This window comes from Erinaceus europaeus, chromosome 6 (genome assembly GCF_950295315.1).
Source record: "Erinaceus europaeus chromosome 6, mEriEur2.1, whole genome shotgun sequence".
In the NCBI taxonomy this organism is placed as follows: domain Eukaryota; kingdom Metazoa; phylum Chordata; class Mammalia; order Eulipotyphla; family Erinaceidae; genus Erinaceus; species Erinaceus europaeus.
Genome location: NC_080167.1, coordinates 43,735,105 through 43,756,065, shown reverse-complemented (window position 1 = coordinate 43,756,065; position 20,961 = coordinate 43,735,105). Strand labels below are relative to the sequence as shown.

The 20,961-nt window shown below is 36.6% G+C and overlaps 1 protein-coding gene across 1 annotated transcript in view; it reads left to right on the top strand.

Annotated features, from left to right (window-relative positions):
* Positions 1-20,961, top strand: part of AHCTF1 (AT-hook containing transcription factor 1) — a 62,304-nt gene that overhangs the window by 15,818 nt on the left and 25,525 nt on the right. The window contains exons 5-22 of the mRNA XM_007534581.3: positions 419-626; positions 2,772-2,888; positions 4,128-4,212; positions 5,305-5,455; positions 5,723-5,855; positions 5,948-6,129; positions 6,622-6,683; positions 6,767-6,895; positions 9,700-9,790; positions 10,389-10,478; positions 12,216-12,356; positions 13,494-13,598; positions 14,682-14,775; positions 16,473-16,596; positions 16,741-16,797; positions 18,060-18,206; positions 18,709-18,896; positions 20,809-20,953. Of these exons, the coding sequence (XP_007534643.1) occupies positions 419-626; positions 2,772-2,888; positions 4,128-4,212; positions 5,305-5,455; positions 5,723-5,855; positions 5,948-6,129; positions 6,622-6,683; positions 6,767-6,895; positions 9,700-9,790; positions 10,389-10,478; positions 12,216-12,356; positions 13,494-13,598; positions 14,682-14,775; positions 16,473-16,596; positions 16,741-16,797; positions 18,060-18,206; positions 18,709-18,896; positions 20,809-20,953 (2,249 nt within the window). The remainder of the gene's footprint in view (positions 1-418; positions 627-2,771; positions 2,889-4,127; positions 4,213-5,304; positions 5,456-5,722; positions 5,856-5,947; positions 6,130-6,621; positions 6,684-6,766; positions 6,896-9,699; positions 9,791-10,388; positions 10,479-12,215; positions 12,357-13,493; positions 13,599-14,681; positions 14,776-16,472; positions 16,597-16,740; positions 16,798-18,059; positions 18,207-18,708; positions 18,897-20,808; positions 20,954-20,961) is intronic.

Here is a 20,961-nt window from a genome sequence, read left to right as displayed (position 1 = left end):
GCATACATTACGGTGCACAAAGATCTTGCTTCCAGCCGCCACTTCCTACCTACAAAGGGGCTACTTCACGAGCAGGGAAGGTCTACAGATGTCTATCTCTCTGTCTTCTCCCATCTCAATTTCTCTCTGTCCTGTCAAATTAAAAGGGCTGGGGTGGGGGTGGGGTACCACAAGCAGTGGATTCATAGTGCTGGCACCAAGCCCCAGTGCCAGTCCTGGCAATTTTTAAAAAAGTTACACAAATAAATAATTTTGGATTATTTTTTCATTGGATATGGATGGTTATTCATTGTGCCTTGTTATCACTAATCTTATGTGATGCCATTTGTCTTCAGCTGTGACTTATTCACTTGGTGACATATTTACTTTGGTGCTGTTTATAATTATTTTACCTCATTTAAATTTTTTTTTCTTTTAGACATTGAAATTGTAAATGGTATCCCTGCTGAAGTACCACACATCAGAGAAAATGTGATGCGAGAAGGGCGCCATCTGTGTTTCCAATTAGTGAGCCCATCAGGAACAGCTGTTTCAACCCTTAGTTATATAAGCAGGACAAATCAGCTTGCTGTAGGTTTTTCTGATGGCTATCTAGCACTTTGGAATATGAAAAGCATGAAAAAAGAGTACGTATAGCTTTTATTTTATTGTTTGGTTTGAATATAACATACTCTTAGTATTTAAAAATACCATGTAAAGTGAAGAGTAGTTTAGGTTAGTGCTGGAGTGATTGACTGAATTAGTAATTCTCATTGCATATCATAATGATATAATAAAGGGGTGGTTTCATATGTAGTTTTAGGTTCATCAGTTAGTTCTGTTTGCTAATAAAGCATGGCCCTAAACTGCATAATTTGTACAGTATGAATTCCTTAAGTACTTATATCTGTAAAGTAGAAGTTTGTGTTCCCGGTTGACAGTAAAAAACACCGTGTTTTCAGTTTTTTTCTGTCAGGAACGTATCCCAGTATAGTTATATTGATACTTTTCATTAAGTGTTAAAATTGCTGAGACATCAACTTTTTAATTGTTTTTATTATCTTTATTTATTGGATAGAGACATCCAGAAATTGAGAGGGAAGGGGGTGATAGAGAGACAGAGAAACACCTGCAACACTGCTTCACTCAAAAAGCTTTCCCCTTGCAGGTGGGGACCTGTGCTCTACCAGGTGCACCACTGCCTGGCCCAAGACATGAACTCTTTATTGAGGGAGATAGTGAATAGGCATTAGAGATTTTGTCTCTTAGGTTGTCAATGTTTCCTTTTTTTTTTTTCAAGGCATGCTATATATAATTTTTTATTTTTAACTAGAGCACATTCATTTCTGGCTTATGGTGCCGAGAAATGGATACCTACTTGATTGATTCAAATAATGTATTTATTTGTTTATTCCCTTTGGTTGCCCTTGTTTTTTTCTCATTGTTGTAGTTATTGTTGCTATTGATGTCGTTGTTGTTGGATAGGACAGAGAGAAATGGAGAGAGGAGGGGAAGACAGAGGTGGGGAGAGAAAGACACCTGCAGAACTGCTTCACCACCTGTGAAGTGACTCCCCTGCAGGTGGGGGGCCGAGGGCTTGAACTGGGGTCCTTACGCCGGTCCTTGCATTTTGCGCCTCCTGCGCTCAACCGCTGTGCTACCATCTGACTCCCCTAACTTCTCTTTTTAAGGGATTTGTGGAAACTATCAAATTATTTTTTAAATTTTTATATATAATTTTTTATTATCTTTATTTATTAGATAGATAGCCAGAAATTGAGAGGGAAGAGGAGATTAAGAGGGAAAGAGACAGCGAGAAACCTGCCTCACTGCTTCACTACTTGTAAGGCCTTCCCCCTGCAGGTGGGGACCAGGGACTCAAACCTGGGTCCTTGCACATAGTAGCATGTGTGCTCAGCTAGGTGCGCCATCACCCAGCACCGGAAACTCAGATTTTTAATCATTCTCTTATAGTAATGGAAAACTAACTTGAAGCCCAAGTACCTGAGAGTGTTTTGGCAGTATTCATCTCTTTCTAAAGTATCTAGGGAGAGTAGTGGAGTGCTTTATTCCACTAGGAGGATTTGTTCACGCATACGTCCATGTTTGTTGGACTTTTAACCCTTTCAGTTCTACCTGGGAATGAATGCAATGATCATAGTCTTGATGTCTTACAATCTTTTTTCTTGTTGTCTGTCTTTTGTTTCTTTCTTAAACCAAGAACACTATTCAGTTCCAGCTTAAGGTGGTGCTAAGGAATGAACCTTGGATCTCAGAGCCTTGGGGATGATTCTTTTAAAAAAAAAAAAATTATTTATTTAATTTCCCTTTTGTTGCCCTTGTTTTATTGTAGTTATTAATGTTGTTGTTGGATAGGACAGAGAGAAATGGAGAGAGGAGGGGAAACGGGGGGAAAGAAAGATAAACACCTGCAGACCTGCTTCACTGCCTGTGAAGCGTCCCACCTGCAGGTAGGGGGCCAGTGGCTCAAACCCGGGTCTTTATTCCGGTCTTTGTGCTTAGAGCCACCTACGTTTAACCCATTGCGCTACCGCCTGACTCCCCAGGGATGATTCTTTTGCATAACCACTGTACTATCTCCCTGACCAGAAGCCTTGCACGCTTACGTTTTTTGAAGATAAGATGACTTGATCATGCTTCCCAAACTACTCAGTTGTAGAAATATTATGAACAGTGGTTGCTCAGACTCAAATTCTTAATGAAGTATCTTCTTCCATTTACTAAAATTTTAACTTAAAATTGTCAACTTAGATGTTTTTTTCCTCTTAAAGATACTACACGCAATTGGAAGGTGGAAGAGTGCCAGTGTATGCTGTAACTTTTCAAGAACCTGAGAATGATCCTCGTAATTGCTGTTACTTATGGGCTGTTCAGTCTACACAAGATAGGTAAGTATGTTATGTGTGATTTTTAAGATTGATTGTCAAAAATGGAGCATGGACCAGAGAGATAACTCAGTGGTAGAACATAGGCATGGTTTAAGTCCCTGGCACCACTTACAACCAAGTGGTGGTAGGGTGTATGCTTCAAAGGACAGTGACTGAATGTGGCCTGACTACTCCAAATCAATTAAATAAATTTCTGATAGCAGTTGGTGCTTTTGCTTTTTCAAAGCTCTATTGGTAATTCTATTAATAAACTACTTACTTTGAGAGCCACTGACTTAAGAGTAAATGAGAGTAACTAGAGAGAAAAGAGAGCTAGGTACTGAACCTTGGAACCCTTGTTTATTTGTAGATAAAGAAGGGAGAATAGCCTACAGAGAAAAGAATAAAAATTCGCTTTCCTACCTTGGCACTTCTCAATCTGTCCTCTTCATACGTAGCTGTCGCAGTATTTAAATAGTACAGAATTGAGCATCTTTACTTTATATCATTAACTACATAGCCCTCATCCTTGTAATACAATGCACCCCCTTCATTTTAGGTGGAAGTCTAGTAAGATAAATGAGGAACAGGTAAAAAGGAGCATGGAGGGCCAGGTGGTGGTACACCTGGATGAGCACACACTTTATAGTGCAGAAGGATCCAGGTTCAAGCCCCCAGTCCCCACCTGTAGCAGTGAAGCTTCATGAGCAGTGAAGGCAGCCTGTGCTGCAAGTTGGTCTGCCCCTCCCCCCTAAACTCCCCTTTACGGCTCAACTTTCTCACTGTCTGTCAAAAAAGAAAAAGCCTAGACATGGTCTCTTAAAGAATCTCCCCTATAGTTGCTGTGGGGTTAATTCTGTTTATATCCCATTGGCCAGGAGCTGGCCATGGTTGCGCACCTAGTGCAGGGGAGTCTGGAATACACTTTAGGCAGCTGTGTACAACTGAAACATACCTTTTGAAGGAGATAAGGAATACTGAGTGGATAGTTAAATTAGTAGATAGTTTCTGCCCCACAAGGTGTATGTATTAATTTGCAGACAATACCAGTTTAAGTTAATTAGAATCAGTAAAAGTAAAAAGGTAAATTATTGTTTCAAAGGACTGCATTTTGTGAAAACAACCAAATTCTTCAGAGATCTTCAGAGATCTTTTGTCATATGCCAGTACTCAATAATGTGTGCTAACTAAATTATATGACCAATAAAAGATGCTTATTATATTGATATGAAACTTGTTCTTCACTTATTTCTGTTTCAGTGAAGGGGATGTTTTGAGTTTACATCTGCTTCAACTGGCTTTTGGCGACAGAAAGTGTTTGGCATCAGGACAAATTTTATATGAGGTAAATGGTACTGGTAATACCGTTAAGATTATCACATTGTTCACTGATCGTATTTTTTAAAGTTTCTTTTAAGCATTAATATACTGAAGTGATTCTTAAGTTTACATGGCACAATAAAAAAGTTTTATATTGGGGACCAGGAGACTCGATCAGTAAGTTATGGTGTAATTACAAAAACAGCCCTCCCACTTCAAATTATAAAAGAGAGTTGGGAGTCGGGCTGTAGCGCAGCGGGTTAAGCGCAGGTGGCGTGGCGCAAAGCACAAGGACCGGCATAAGGATCCCGGTTCTAACCCCGGCTCCCCACCTGCAGGGGAGTCTCTTCACAGGTGGTGAAGCAGGTCTGCAGGTGTCTTTCTCTCCTCCTCTCTGTCTTCCCCTCCTCTCTCCATTTCTCTCTGTCCTATCCAACAACAACAACAACAACAACAATAATAACTACAACAATAAAACAACAAGGGCAACAAAAGGGAATAAATAAATAAAATAAATATTTAAAAAAAAAAAAGAGTTAACTACGTCTAAACTTTTAGAGGACATTTTTTCTTTATGAATTCTTGTTAACAGCTGTATTTGACCAGCCCATATATTTTATTCTCTAAAACAGACTTCCCTAACCTAATGCTTATGAATATGGATGAATGTCAGAGAATCACTGTAGTCCCTGAGGTGACATTTAATAATGAAGCATTTTCTGTGGAACATCTTACATAGCTGTTTGTTTATTTATTTATTTCAAGTTTAAAGCAACTGATGAAAAGAATAAGAACTATTTTTAAAGCAAAAATTTTCCATAAGTATATAGGAGTGGGTTATTGACTTAGAGTGTGTGCAGATATAATTTCAGTGGTCAGTCCAGTTTATACATGAGGGCTCCTATGTTGGTAACAACATAGAATATTTTTTGTTTGAGAAGTGTGTGTTTGTGTTTGGTATACCTTATAATATAAAGTAGTTGAACCCTTTTCAGTGATTTGTTCCCTTTAATCTTTTTTTCACTATGTGGAAAAAAATTTAAATTTGAATATCATTTTAGAGTGCCTTTTGTTTATAATTCCTTTTAGACAAATTTCTGTATACTTTATATTCCAGGGGTTAGAGTATTGTGAAGAAAGATACACACTGGATCTCACAGGTGACCTGTTTCCTTTGAGGGGACAAACTAACAATACCAAACTATTGGGATGCCAGAGTATAGAGAAATTTCGGTCTCATGGTGATCGGGAAGAAGGCATGAATGAAGGTTGGTTAAAAGTATTGTTTCCATGTGGTGGCTAAGAGTTCACACCCTGGCTCTTGCGCATAGCAAAGCATAGCGTGCACTACTACTGGCTGAGCCATCTCCCAGCCAAAGCAGCTCATAGGAGAAGTAATAGGAGGGCTTGACATATCAGTGTATTTTTTTCAAATATGAATCAAACCTTTTACTTTAATAGAAAGTCTTATATTGGGGGGATTTTACTTAGTCATTATTTAAAAAAAAAATTTTTTTTTTAAAATCTTTTTCTAGCACTGTCTCCTGATACCAGTGTTTCAGTTTTTACCTGGCAAGTGAATGTATATGGACAGGGAAAACCTACTATATATTTGGGACTTTTTGACATCAATCGTTGGTATCACGCACAAATGCCAGATTCATTAAGGTACTCATTTTACTTTTTACTCTTTTGTTTGTCTAAATGCTGTTTGTATATGCAGCAGGTCAGTGACTTAGTGTGTAAAATTTCTTTTTTAGATCTGGAGAATACCTACAGAATTGTTCTTATTTTGCACTTTGGTCACTGGATTCTGTTGTGAGTAGAATTTCTCCACATTACATCTTGGATATACTAGTGCATGAAAGAAGTTTAAGTCGAGGAGTACCTCCTTCATATCCACCTCCTGAGCAGTTTTTTAACCCAAGCACTTATAATTTTGGTATGTATTCACATGACACTTTGAGAAAAATAACTATAAGCCTGCTTGTGTGTCTGTGTGTGGGGGGTGTAAATACATAAAATTGTGTGCATATACATATAGTATTACCTGTTCATATTTTAGTAAATATGTGGATAAGTAGGGAATTTGAAGTATGCATATGAGAAATTTATTATTTTGTATCTTATGAAGAATTCATTGTGCTAAGGATATGACTTAATGATAGAATGCATACCTTGTATACACGAGGCCCTGAATTCAGTGCTTTGCAGCACATAAAATGGTCTAGCAAATATTTTTTATCACAATTTTGAATTTGCTAGAAAATATTTTATATTTAGTATACTTGTCTTAAGGCTTAGTATCTTGCTAAGAACTGGCAGTTACTATGTAAAGAATTGACACTGCCTAGTGATCAGTAGTTAGATAACTTATTGTGTTGATTCTGTCTCACATACAATATTTAAGTGTATTTTACTATCTTTTTTCTAGATGCCACTTGTTTATTAAATTCAGGAGTTATTCAAATAACTTGTGCTGGCTTTCAGAAAGAGGTAGGTAAAATATGGTGTTGAATTTATTAATTATTCTTTTGAGTTGGTGTTTGGTTGATATTTTCTTAATCATTCTGTTACAGACTTTGACTTTCTTGAAGAAATCAGGTCCATCTTTGAATGAAGTGATTCCTGATGGTTATAATCGATGTCTTGTGGCTGGTATTCTTTCACCAAGACTTACTGATATTCATCCTAACAGTTTAAGTCGGGTAAGATGATTTAACTATTATTTCTTTGCAACTGTTTCTTTTTTCCCTTTTTTGATATTACTTTTATCTTTCTATTAGATTATTTTTGATTTCATAAACCTTTTTCATTTCCATGAGCCATGCATCATTAACAAATTCACATTTACCCCCGTTTTTATAGCTTTATCCTCCCTTGGTATATAGTAGAACCTTGACAAACTGGCAAAATAATGGTAGTATAGCAGATATCATTGTTTTGTTTCTGAATGTAATGTAATTGTTTAAGTGCTTATCTTTGTAGAATCATGCTTCACTTGGCTTTGGGATGCCTTTATCATACTGTATTTCTCTCTGTTCCTAATTAACTTGTGTTTTTTAATCTTATCTATTTTAAAGTCTATCGTGTCAGATATGAGAATAGCTGTTCCTGCCCTTTTGTGTGGGCCATTGGCTTGTATGATAGTTTTCCATCCTTTCACTTTAGGTCTGTGTTTGTCTTGTTGAGTTAGGTGGGTTTCCTGTAGACAGCATACTGTTGGGTTGTGTTTTCTGATCCATCTTCCTACTCTGTGTCTTTTAATTGGTGAATTCAGGCCATTGACATTTATTGATATCAAAGATTGAAGATATTTTAACGCCATTCTTGTAGAGTTTTAGACTGTTCTGATATATGTCCTATTTATGATGCTCTGACTGTTTATAGAAGACCTTTCAGAACTTCTTTCAGGGCAGGCTTGGTGATAGTTGATTCCTTCAACTGTTGCTTGTCTGAGAAGGTTTTGATGCCTCCATCTAGTCTGAATGACAGTCTAGCAGGATATAGTATTCTTGGCTGAAAGCCTTTCTCATTGAGCACTCGACAGATATCTTGCCATTTTCTTCTGGCCTGTAGTGTTTGTATGGAGAAGTCTGCTGCTAATCTTATGTGTTTTCCTTTGTAGATGACTCTTTGTTTTTCTCTTGCAGCCTTTAGGATCCTATCTTTATCCTTATTCCTTTCCATTCTAAATATGATGTGTCTTGGTGTCTTTAGGTCTGGGTTAATTCTGTTTGGGACCCTCTGGGCTTCTTGAATCTTTATGTCTTTGATGTTGTCTAGACTAGAGAAGTTTTCAGCTATTATGTCCTGAAGAATGCTTTCTTCTTCTCCCTCTCTTTCTTCCTCTGGTAAGCCTACAATGCGTATATTGTTTCTTTTGAAGTCATCCCATAGGACTCTGTTGTTGTTTTCAGAATCTCTTAATCTCATTTTGAGATCTCTTACTTCTTTTTTAGTTGTTTCTAATTCGTCCTTGATCTTGCTAATTCTGTCTTCAGCCTCATTGATTCTATTCTCTCTGCCCTCTACTGTTTTCTGGAGTTCATCTATTTTGTTTCCCTGTTCTGATACTGTTTTAGCTTGTTCAGCTAGTTGTTAACTTGTGTTTTTTAATATTATATAATTCACCTGTTAAAATGTACAATTTGGGTATGAGTTAGTGGCACATCTGGTTGAATACACACGTTACAGTGTACAAGAATCTGGGTTTAAGCCCCTAGTCCTCACTTGCACAGGGGAAGCTTCATGAGTGGTAAAACAGTGCTGCAGGTGTCTCTCTCTGTCTTAAATCCCACCTTCCCCTCAATTTTTGCCTATTCAAAATAAATAAAAATCTTAAAAATAAATAAATAAAATGTACAGTTACTTTTCATTGAGTTTTGTTCACAGTAGTGTACATTTATCATCACATCAGTTTAGGAAGATTTATTATTACTTTAATTCCTGCTCCTCTCCCTGCCAGCCTTGGGTAGCCACTAACCTTCTTTCTTTATAGATTTGGCTGTTCTAGACATTTCATACAAGTAAAATCAAATGAGACAGGTTCCCCCACACACACACTTCTTTTACTTAACACACACACAGCCTTAGACTTTCCCCCCCTCCAGGGTTATTTCTGGGGCTCAGTGCCTGTACTACTAATCCACTGCTCCTGGCGGCTATTTTTTCCCTTTTGTTGCCCTTTTTTTATTGTTGTTATTATTGTGGTTGTTGCTGGATAGGACAGAGAGACAGGCACCTGCAATGCTGCTTCACCTTATGAAGCGACCCCCGTGCATGTGGGGAGCCAGGGCTCCAACCAGGATCCCTATGCTTATCCACCTGCTGCACTACCACCTGGCACCCAACATTCTATTTTTAAGATTTATTCATGTTTGGTAGTGTATGTCAGTACTTCATTCCGTTTTTGTAGCTGCATAGTCAAATTTTGCTTATCCATTCTTCAGTCAATAGGTTTGTTTTTTTTTTCTATTGTGAGTAATGCTTCATAGACAATTCCTATGAGTGCATGTTTACATATCTTTTTTGTACTTAGCTATAGAATTGCTAGGTAATGTACCTATATTTAAAACTTTGAGAAACTTCTAAACTTTTCTAAAGTGACTTTATCCTTTTCATAATCCAACTAGCACTGTGTAAAGATTGCAGGTTTTTTCTGTATCACCACCAGTGTTTTTGAATATAATCATTCTTGGGGGTGATATATATATATATATATATATTTTAAAGATTTTATTTATTAATGAGAAACATAGGAAGGAGGAGAAAGAGCCAGACATCACTCTGATGCATGTGCTGCTGGGGATTGAACTCAGGACCTCATGCTTGAGAGTCCAATGCTTTATCCACTTCGCCACCTCCTGGACCACAGGGGTGATATTTTTTAAGCCTTTCAGATTTCATATTCTGGACTAGAATGTGCTGCCTCTTGAGTCTGACCTCATACCCTTTTCATATCTTTTGTTTATTACATTTACTTTATTTTACTTTTAAATGCATGATTTAGGAAGAACAGTTACAAGCTATATTGTCAGCAGCAATCCATACAAGTTCATTGGGACTTTTGATTGGCTGTATCAAAACATGGATAATGGAAGGTAAGATTATAAATTTTTAACAATTGAATACTACTTTTGTAGTTTAAAAATTACTCAGATTTGTAGGAAGTTAATTAAATTTTATTTTAAGAAAATTATGGATTCACAATCCCTAAGCCTGTGTTTTTTATAAAGAATAATTGCCTGTTATTTTGTAGACTGCCTGTCAGTTTTGCCTTCATTCATATTCATAGTTTGAATTAGATTTACTTTATTAGCAGTAGTAGTGCTTCAATGTCATGTTCCCAGATGAGATCCACAAAAAAGATAAGTGGTGTGGTCTGGGAGGTGGCGCAGTGATAGAGCTTGGGACTCTCAAGCATGAGGTTCTGAGTTCGATCCCTGGCAGCACATGTGCCAAAGTGATGTCTGGTTCTTTCTCTTTCCTTCTATCTTTCTCATTAATAAATAAATAAAATCTATTTTAAAATAAAAAAAAAAAGATAAGTGGTACCAGTTTGTTCTCAGTCAGTTTTAATATAGGTGTTTCTTGCTTAGTTAGGGTGATTTATATTAGATTTTGCCACTGAAAAGTCACTACTTTTCTATTTGTAGTTAACATTCACTTTTTTTTCCCCATTTCATATATATCAATAAGAACAACCAAATTCTGCTGCTAATTTGCGCTTTGTTCTTGAATGGACATGGAATAAAATGATTGTCACAAAAGAGGAGTTTGACAGACTATGTAAGTATTTAAAAGCCATTTTTGGTTGTTTGAGTAGTGATGTTTTAACAGTTTTGAAATTTAAGCTCTTCAAAATGGTCCAGAAGACAAGCTTTTCAATGTACGAGAGGGACATAATTATTTTTTAACCATAATTTTGCAGTGTATGGTTAAATTGGCAGCATGTTGATATGCCCACAGTAGCAAAGTTTCAGAGTTCAACTTACGCTTGTTTGGAATCTAGAAATTTAATTTGTGAAATATACAGTGGAAACCAACTAACACACACACACACACACACACACACACACACACACACACGCTGCTTTTGTGCAGTTTGGCTCAGTTTTGAAATACCTTGTGACGTTTAAATGTCCATTTTGCCCAATTAGTGTAATGTTAACGGTAACATGTGATTATCCTAAATGTGAAGAAAACTTTTAAAGTTCACTTAAGAATATATTTGTATTTATTACTATGCCTTGATGAATGAGTAGACTTTTTTTTTTTTTTTTTTTTTTATCAGAGCACTGCTCAGCTCTGGCTTTTGGAGGTTTAGGGGATTGAACCTGGGACTTAGGAGCCTCAGGCATGAGAATCTGTTTTGCATAACCATTATGCTATCTACCCCTGCCCAGTAGACTTTTTTTTTTTTAACATTTATTTATTTGTTTATTCCCACCAGGGTGATCACTGGGCCTTGGAGGCACAGGGAATCCACTGATCCCGGTGGCTTTTTTTTTTTAATTGGATACAACAGAAGGGAGGGAGGGGGGGAGAGAGAAAGAGAAATATGCTTCACAACTCATGAAGCATCTCCCCTGCAGGTGGGGAGTGGGGCTTGAACCCAGGTCCTTGCACATGGTACTATGAACCCCAGCAAAGCTCTATTTATTAGTGAGAGAGAATGAGAACCAGAGCACCACTGTAGAATGTTTAAGTCTGGCACTATACTAACTGAACTACCCCCTTAAGGCCATCTTATTAGGGAATTTTTTTTAAGACACATTCTTAACTATAATAAGTGCATTTTATTTATTTATTTTTGAATTTTACAAATGTAAACCTGGTTTGAAATGAAAGGACGCTTATGCTTAAAAGTGAATTGTAGTAAGTCTTTGAGTCTTAATTTCAGTGTTTTTTTTTTTTTTAAGAGTGAAGGTAAAGAATTCTTAAGTATTACTTAAAAGACAAAGTAGCTTCAGGCTCCCTGCCTGCAGGGGTTGGGAGGATGGGGGGGGTCTCTTCACAAGTGGTGAAGCAGGACTGCAGGTGTCTTATCTTTCTTTCTCCCTCTCTGTCTTGCCCTCCTCTCTCCATTTCTCTCTGTCCTATCCAAAAATGACTATAACAATAGCAACAACAATAAAACAAGGGCAACAAAAAGGGAATAAATAAATAATAATAATAATAACAATGTAGTACACAAAGGTCTGATGTAAAAGATATGTTTGAGGAAGCATTTGAAAACTAGAACTGATTTCTATCAAATATAAGGTTGAATCTATAATATCTTCCCCTGTTCTCAACTATTGTTGTACCTCATCAATCAGTATGTTTTTTAAATGATGATTTATCTGTCCCTTCTTTGCTCATTGAATATATTTATCATTTAAGTCTTATAATGTGTAGAATATCATTTAAGTCTTATAATGTGTAGAATAAACGGTTAGTAGGAATCTGAGGAATTTACATTTGTGGTTTTATTGTATCTTAATTTATTATGTCACAACTAACCTTGTGCTTTCTCCCTGAAAGGTACACCATTATTTGATGGTACATGTCATTTCATTGACCCACAAACTCTGCAGTCCATCCAGCAGTGTCATTTGCATTTTAGCAACCTTACTACAGTCATTAGCTGTTTCGCAGGGGAAGCCCAAGAGATCACTGAGAGAGGTGTGTGCTTTGTCCTATATAAATACATATTTTAATGTTGCTTCATGACTTCAAGAAAGAATAAACTTTGTCTTGTATAGGTTATTAGGTAAAGAAGTCATTACTTCTCAAATATTAGTGTATTTTGTATTTATGGAAAGCTACAGGAAATGATTAGCTGTGCCATGACCCTGTACTTAAATAAACTTGGGAAGTTTGGGGGTCCACTTAATAGTTAAGGTAGTATATAGCTAATAGAATCTTAAATTACATGTAAGTTGTTATTCAGAGAGATCATTATGCTTTTTTTCCTATTTGCGCCCCCCCCCTTTTAAGATAATTTATTTTGAGGTTGTTTTTTTTTTCTTTCTTTTTTTTAACCAGAGCACTGTTCAGCTCTGGCTTATGGTGGTGCAGGGCATTGAATCTGGGACTCTGGAGCCTCAGGCATGAGAGTCTCTTTGTATAACCATTATGCTGTCTACCCCAGCCCAAGATAATTTATTTTGAAGACCTGATTTGAACAACCTTTGATAATGATACAATACAAGTTAGTAATAACATGTAAATTTGACTTCTGAAATTAGCTCCATGGAAGTATAGCTAAGATAGTCTAAACTATTTTCAGTCAAAGTTTCATTTTTACCATTTTGAAGAATGTTTTTTCACACCTAATTTATTCATAAACATTATTAAAGAATGTCAACAAGTTATTAATTGGTCTTTTTTTGTTTGTTTGTTTGTTTGTTTGTTTTGTTTTAACCAGAACATTGCTCAGCTCTGGCTTATGGTGGTGTGAGGGATTGAACCTGGGACTTGGGAGCCTCAGGCATGAACGTCTCTTTGCATAACCATTATGCTGTCTACCCCTGCCCTTAATTGGTCTTGAAAAACTGAACACCTTGATTTTTCAGTTGTTAATAAATCGAAAAATTTTTAATATTTACTATTAGATAGAGAAATTGAGGGGGGAGATAGGGAAAAAGACACCTGCAGCTTTGCTTCATCACTCATGAAGCTTTCCCCTGTGGGTGGGAACTAGGGGCTTGAACCTGTGTCCTCTCACACACTGTGTGTGCCCTTAACCAGGTACACCACCACCTGGCCCAGTTAAGAAATTGAAATTAAATAGCTATAACTAACACTTCTTTTTTACAGGTCGTAAGGACCTCCACAATAAGAACTTGGTGGCACAGCTCATCTGCCAATATGCACAAATGGTTCTTTGGTTCTGCCATTCTGGGCTATTACCAGAGGGCTTTGGTAAGATAATTATTTAATGTATAAATATTAAACTTTCTTACATCTTTGTGATTTTGTTGTTTTCTAATGCTTTGGGTTTCCTATCCAATCCCCCCCCCCCATTTCATTTGTTTTCTTCTATTCTTAACCTTCTTAACCTTCTTCATTATTTATATCTCTCGTACCTCATTTCATTCCTAAAATACAATTGTTTGGGATCTATTTATAAGAAAAATAAACCTGAGAAAACATGGCTTTTGAAAATACACTCAGAAATATCACTATTTTAAAAAAATATATTTTTTATTTACTTATTCCCTTTTGTTGCCCTTGTTGTTTTCTTGATGTCATTGTTATTGGATAGGACCGAGAGAAATGGAGAGAGGAGGGGAAGACAGAGAGAGGGAGAGAAAGGCAGACACCTGCAGACCTGTTTCACCGCCTGTTGAAGCATCTCCCCTGCAGGTGGGGAGCTGGAGGCTCGAACCGGGACCCTTACACCGGTCCTTGTGCTTTACGCAACGTGTGCTTAACCCGCTGCACTATCGCCCGACTCCCAGAAATATTACTATTTTGCCAATCTCATTCTGTTAAAGGGTTCTCTTGATAGTACTGATAATGCTACTTGTCATCAATTAAATTCTACCTCTTATGATTCAGACCAATGCTAGGGAATTGAAAATTTGACATTTATTGCATAAGCCCCCCCTTTTGTAGCTTTAGGAAGCATTTTAGATTTTATTTACAAGGGCTTCTGTCGTGGCACATAATTGTTAATGTCTTTCAGATTTACTAGATTTTGACATGAACAAGATGTCAATATTGCTTTCTTTCAAATTTATGTTTGCACCTGGGGAAATAAAATCATTTTCTAGAATTCCATGCCTTCAAGCTAATTACTTTGTTTTTAAAGACTTCCAAGAAAGACTTTTTTCACTTGTGCATCAGTCAATAAATACATAGGATTCTTTTTTATACTTAGTAGGCCTGCATATTAAACAACATTATAAATTATAGTATCAGTGTATGTAAGCTGAAGCATCATTGAAGTATTTTGAAAATATTACTGGCATTTTTTTCCCCCTCCAACTTAAAAAAATCTAGATGATACTGTGCAGTTATCAAGACTGTGCTACAACTATCCTGTGATTCAGAACTACTACACCAATCGACGACTGAAGAGTGAACATTTATCAAGGTATTACATTCTAAAACCTTCAAAAATTGTTTTTTTATCAAGTTTTTTTTTTCCAGGTAGAACAGAATTCATGTTAGTCTAGAAAACAATTTAGTAGATAGAATTCTCAGTATCAGAATTTGTTACCTACATGACTATCTTGGTACTTTGTTGTTTTTCTGTTCTGGTTTGTTTTGTTTACGATGTATTTATTTTCTGTGAGAGATACATAGAGACCTCTTACTAGGCAGAGCTTGTAGTGCAAGTTCTGGAATGTTCTGTGACACTGAATAAAGTTCCAGTGTTGGAGTAGCTGTCCTCCTCTCTCTAGCTTAATAAAATGTCAGCCCAGTGGTAAAAACCATGCATGCTCAAGGCTCCAGTGATGCCCCCTAAAAAGAGTGGGAAAATGTATCATGAGTTGTTTCACTTTTTTTTCCCCCCATTACCAGCTGCATCACTGTTCTTTGCATTCACCACCCCCCTTAATTTCCTTTGTTCGTATTTCCCTGCTAAAATTATGAGTATTAGCCTAGTTGGTAGATGTAATAGGAAGAGGAACAAAGAATAGAATTAGAACTTTGCTCCTACTCAAGTTCTTGCTACAGTCCTTAAAACACTGGACTCAGGTATGAGGTCATGAGTTCAGTCCCAGCATGGAATGTGCCAGAGTAACACTACAGTTTGTTCTGCACCCCCCCCCATAAATTAATCTGAAAAATAATTTAAGTCAATATTATTAAATGATGCAGAGCATTTTGTTTAGTGTCTAACTTGTAGGAAAACACCCACAACTCTTTAACTTTGAATATCAGTATTTCATTTTTTCGGGGGCATTTTTCTCCTCTTCCTCCTCTTCCTTTCCTCCTCCTTCCCCCCCTCCAGTGTTATCACTGGGCCTCAGTGCTATGTGCGTTTAAGCAGGTGTGCCACTGCCTGACCCCTTCTCCTTTTTTTAAAAATTTGATTTGATTAAGATGGTATAAAGTAGAATAGCTTTAGGTATTTTACAGCCTGCACCCACATACTCCCATAGGACTTTATTTTAGAGACAAAGAGACACTTGCAGCCCTGCTTCAACACTCATGGAGCTTTCCCTCTGCATGTGGGGACTGGGGGCCTGAACCCAGGTCCTTGCACACTGTAATGTGTGTGCTTAACCTAGTGTGCTACTGCCTTGCCCCTACTCTCATAAGACTTAGCCTTGAGTCACTAGCTTCTTGGTTTATTTCACTACTTCAGTGTCTGAACTCTCATGATACAAAATAGGATTCTGTTCTCTCTCACTTTTTTTATTATATATTTTTAAGTTGTTTTATTATCTTTATTTATTAACTGGATAGAGACAGCCAGAAATTGAGAGAATGAGGGAGATAGAAGACACCTGTACCACTGCTTCACCACTTGTGACACTTTACTTCTGCAGGTGGGGACCAGAGGTTCAAACCTGGGTCCTTGCACATTGTAATGTGCATTCAACCAGGTGTGCTACCACCTGGCCCTGGATTCTATTCTCAAAATACTCCCTTTAATACATTGGATCATTTTAAGAGTTTAATGCTTACTGTCTTAATAACACTTAACACTAATATTCTTTAAAAAAAAATTTTATTGGATTAATGCTTTATAGTAAACATTAAATACAGTTGTTGGTAAATGTATAAAGTTTCTTAGTTTTTTGCAAAACACTAATATTCTTGATGTTGCCCTTTTTGCAGAGGGAAGTGGAACCCTGATTGCCTGGTGATTGATGGAATGGTTTCTCAGTTAGGTGATAGAATTGACAAGTTGTGGAAACGAGATGAAGGAGGCACAGGAAAATATCCTCCTACTAGTCTGCATGTAGGTTTACAAAAATATGTCACATTAAAAGGCTACGGAGTTAAGGGGAAAAGTGTGGGTCACACCTGGAACATACTTAGAAAAAGCAAGGAACATGAGTGAATGAATAGGTAAAATACACTGATATTCCTACTCTTTTTACAGGCACTACTGGACATATACCTACTAGACAACATTACTGACGCCAGCAAGCATGCTATTGTATCCTTCCATGTGATAGATTTACTAGCAAAACTATAAAATTTCATAGTGATGAATGTTAATACATGTGTTCCAGTCTCATCCTGAGCTTATTAAGAGTTCTCTTAAAGTTACTGTTTTTGTTGTTGTTGTTTTTTGTTTGTTTTTTTTTTAATTCAAACCCCTGTTGATATGTAATTTTGTAATATAAAAATGCAAAAAAAAATAAATTAAAAAAGGTTATTTTTTTAAAACTATTTATTTATTGGATAGACAGCCAGAAATTGAGAAGAATAGGAAGAAAAAAGGGAAAGACAGAAAGGGAGAGACAGAAGGAGACACCTGCAGCCTTACTTCACCATTTGCAAAGCTTTCCTCCTGCAAGTTGGGAGCGGGGACTGGAACCCAGGTCCTCACACATTGTAACGTGTCATCATCCAGTTGTGCCAACACACAGCCCCTCTTAAATTGTTTATTAGAGAAAGACCAGAACACACTCAGCTCTGCCATGTGTGGTACCATGAGTCATACCTGAGAGCTTAAGCATCAAGTCCTGTGCTTTATCTGATCATTTCTCTCTGACCCTTAAAGAACAGTTCTTAGTTCTGGCTACTTTTTGGGTTCAGCTAGTCTCTCATGTTTAACTTGAAACTACAAGGGTTATCTTCCATCAACTTTCATCATATTCTTCTGTGTGTCCAGGACACTTCCAAAGAGTTACTGCTCTAAAACATTGCAGGCAAATGATTTTCATTGAGAGTTAACTTACCTGTTGAGTATGAGTATGAATGCCAACTTAATATTAGTTTAACATTTGAGCCCTGTAGTCTTTACAAATAAGACATTTGTATCAATCAATGTCAGTTTAACTTAAAAGTAAGTAGTTCTTTAAGGTAACAGACACATGTTCTGTTTCCTTTGTCTGGCTTTGTTTCTTAAATTTGCTAAGCCACAACAACAATAAAACAACAAGAGCAACAAAAGGGGAAATGATTTTTTAAAAAAATTGCTAAGCTACTGACTCCATGAAGTACATGTTGGGCAGGGGAAGTATGTGTTAATTGGTCTTCTTTCTGGTGGTATTAATTGTTGAAAATGGATGAAATTGGTTTGGGGATAGTTTGAACTCAAATTTAATAAAAGTCACAGGGAGTTATTTATAGGGACTTCCTAAATATTAAGCAGTCTCTGAAGCTTCTTTTCTACTATTTTTTATTGTGTTCTATTGTAAGTAGATATGCATGAATTTTCCTTTTGCTTGTTGTCCTTAATATCCTTTAAAGACCATTTATTTGTTACTTGATATTATGCATTCTTCTCCAAGCAAAACGGGTGCTTCTCTTGAATCATTTCCAACTGCCTTTGCCATTTCTTGGAGCCAGATTAAACTTATTCAAGGGATTTGGTTGATAGATCATAATGACTATGAGGTAAGTGTAGTCAGTCAAAATATAAATTTCTTAAGCAATTAGAATTTTATTAAAATGCAAAATCAGGTTTAAGTATCAATAAAGATATACATTCTACTGTTAAAGAATTCACATTTACTTACTAGCTTCATTGATCATGTACTGGGTAGAATAAATGAATATTAGAATAAAAGAATTCAGAATCCTTGCTTCCTTACTTTCTAAAAGGTATATATAATCAAACAGTGCAGATGCATCAATTTCTATATTAGAAATGTATTGGGGGAAATCAGTACTTAACGATAAATGGAATTTAAGAGATTTAAAATATTAGGTTAATGAGATTTTAAAAATAAAGCTTTTATTTAAAATGTCATAAATTAAGTTTTCAGTTCATATTTGGACTGTTTTTATTTTCATATTTGTAGGTTTAGCATTGCTATTAAGTTTTACGGGTTAACCATTTTGTTTAAATGCAAAGTGTTGCACTTATATTTACTAACTTTCGTCATTATTTTTGCAGAATGGTTTGGATCTTCTGTTTAACCCAGCCACTGCAAAACCTGAGTCATGGCAGCATTCAAAGATTATTCAAGCTTTCATGAGTCAGGGTGAGCACAGACAAGCCCTCAGATACATTCAGACAATGAAGCCAACAGTGTCCAGTGGCAGTGATGTTACCCTGCATATCACTGTTTTCCTTTATAATAGGTAAGCACATACTTTGAAACTATAGTTAAACTCTTGATCATATATGCTAAATAGTATTAAAGAAATAGTAACACACAGTTTTTAACTTCAGTTGCATTATATCATATATTATGATTGTTGATTTTTGGCAGTGGGCAGAACAATGCAAAATGCCTTTTATGTAGAGTAAGACAAACCTTGAGTCATAGAGGACATCACAGTGAGCTTTAAAATTGTGTGTTGCTGTTTGTCAGTATTAGTATTCTTCTGCATAGGTAATTGGGGTTTGTGTGCCCAAAAAAGAACCTAGAATATAGAGGTAGAATGAAGACTGACATTTCTGCTAATATTGGTTGCTTAAGTATTAGCTACTTTAAACAGATTTGATCAGGTCATATCTTTATATTTTTTCCTGTGCATTATTTTAATAGTCTCTAATCAGTGTGATATAATTGTCATTCAGATTATTATAATACACATTATTTTAGTTACTAGAGTTATGTATGCTGGTAAGTTTAGTGACATGATCAGAAGTATAGCAGCCTAGTTAATGGGTTTTCTTATTAACTTAATTACTTGGAACTGAAATTTCTTACTAGATTATGACTTCCTTTTTAAAATATTTATTTATTTATTCCCTTTTGTTGCCATTGTTGTAGTTATTGATGTCATCATTGTTGGATAGGACAGGGAGAGGTAGAGAGAGGAGGGGAAGGGGGGGGAGAGAAAGATAGACACCTGCTTCACTGCCTCTGAAGCAACTCCCCTGCAGATGGAGAGCTGGGGGCTTGAACTTGGATCCTTATGCCAGTTTTCTGCCACGTACACTAAACCTGCTGCACTACTGACATACTCCCCTAGATTATGACTTCTAGACAACCATTGTTTATTTTCCCAGTTTGGTTGTTTATTTTATTTTAAGATTTTACTTATTTATTAATAAAGATAGGAGGAGAGAGAAAGAACCAGACTTCCCTCTGGTACATGTGCTGCTGGGGATTGAACTCAGGACCTCATGTTTGAGAGTCCCGTGCCTTAGCCAGTGTGCCATCCCCCGGACCACTGGTTGGTTATTTTATATTTTTCAGAAGTTGATTCCTATATCACCAAGTTCTTATATAAATGAAAAATGTATACTAAGTTTTGGTGAAAGAATATGTATTTATGAGGGGGAGGAGGTTAAATCACCTAATTTTAGACAAATTTAATTCTAGAATAGTTACACATTTTGACTCTTACAGTAATGAATTGGGAAGGGATAGTTTCAATAATTTGGGTTGCCAGAAATGTCTGGTAAGAGGAGGAATGCCTCGGCGCTATTCCATTTGTGGAGAGTTGTCCCCACCCCATGCTCTTCGTCATGGCACTGTGTAGTCCTAGATCTTCATTGAAGCTAGGGCCTTGTAACTGATAGAAGGTAAACCATATTCTGTCTCTAAAATACAGCATACCATGAGGAATGATTCTTTCCACTTGTAGACCTTGATTAATTTTATTTTCTTGTACTGTTGTGTATAACTTCCTAGAGAGCATTACTTTTGTGTTAAACCACAGCAATCTTTCAGTCCTGTGGAGGTCACATTAAGTTTTTGTCTTCTTGGTTTTCAGTACAATTTTCCCCATTATTTTTTTTTTTCCTTCTGTCACTAGGATTATCTTTGGGTCTTGGTACTTGCACTATGAGTCCAGCACAACTGACAGCCTTTCCCCCACCCCCATTTTCCTTTTTCTTTTTATTTGATAAGACAGAGAAATTGAGAGGGGAAAGGGGCAATAGGAAGGTAGGCATTACAGACCTGCTTTTTTACTCATGAAGCCTCCCCCTTGCAGGTGGAGAACAGGGTCTCATCTATTAATTTTATGCTTAATAATGAGAACAAACACCACACAGGTTATCTTTGAGAAACTAAACATTGCTAATTATTGATTGCAGGTGTATGGTTGAGGCCTGGAATTTACAGCGACAACATTCCAGTAGACTGAATATAGAGGAATTACTAAAACATACCTATGAAGTCTGTCAGGAAATGGGCTTAATGGAGGATTTATTGAAATTACCATTTACAGACACTGAGCAGGTAATCAT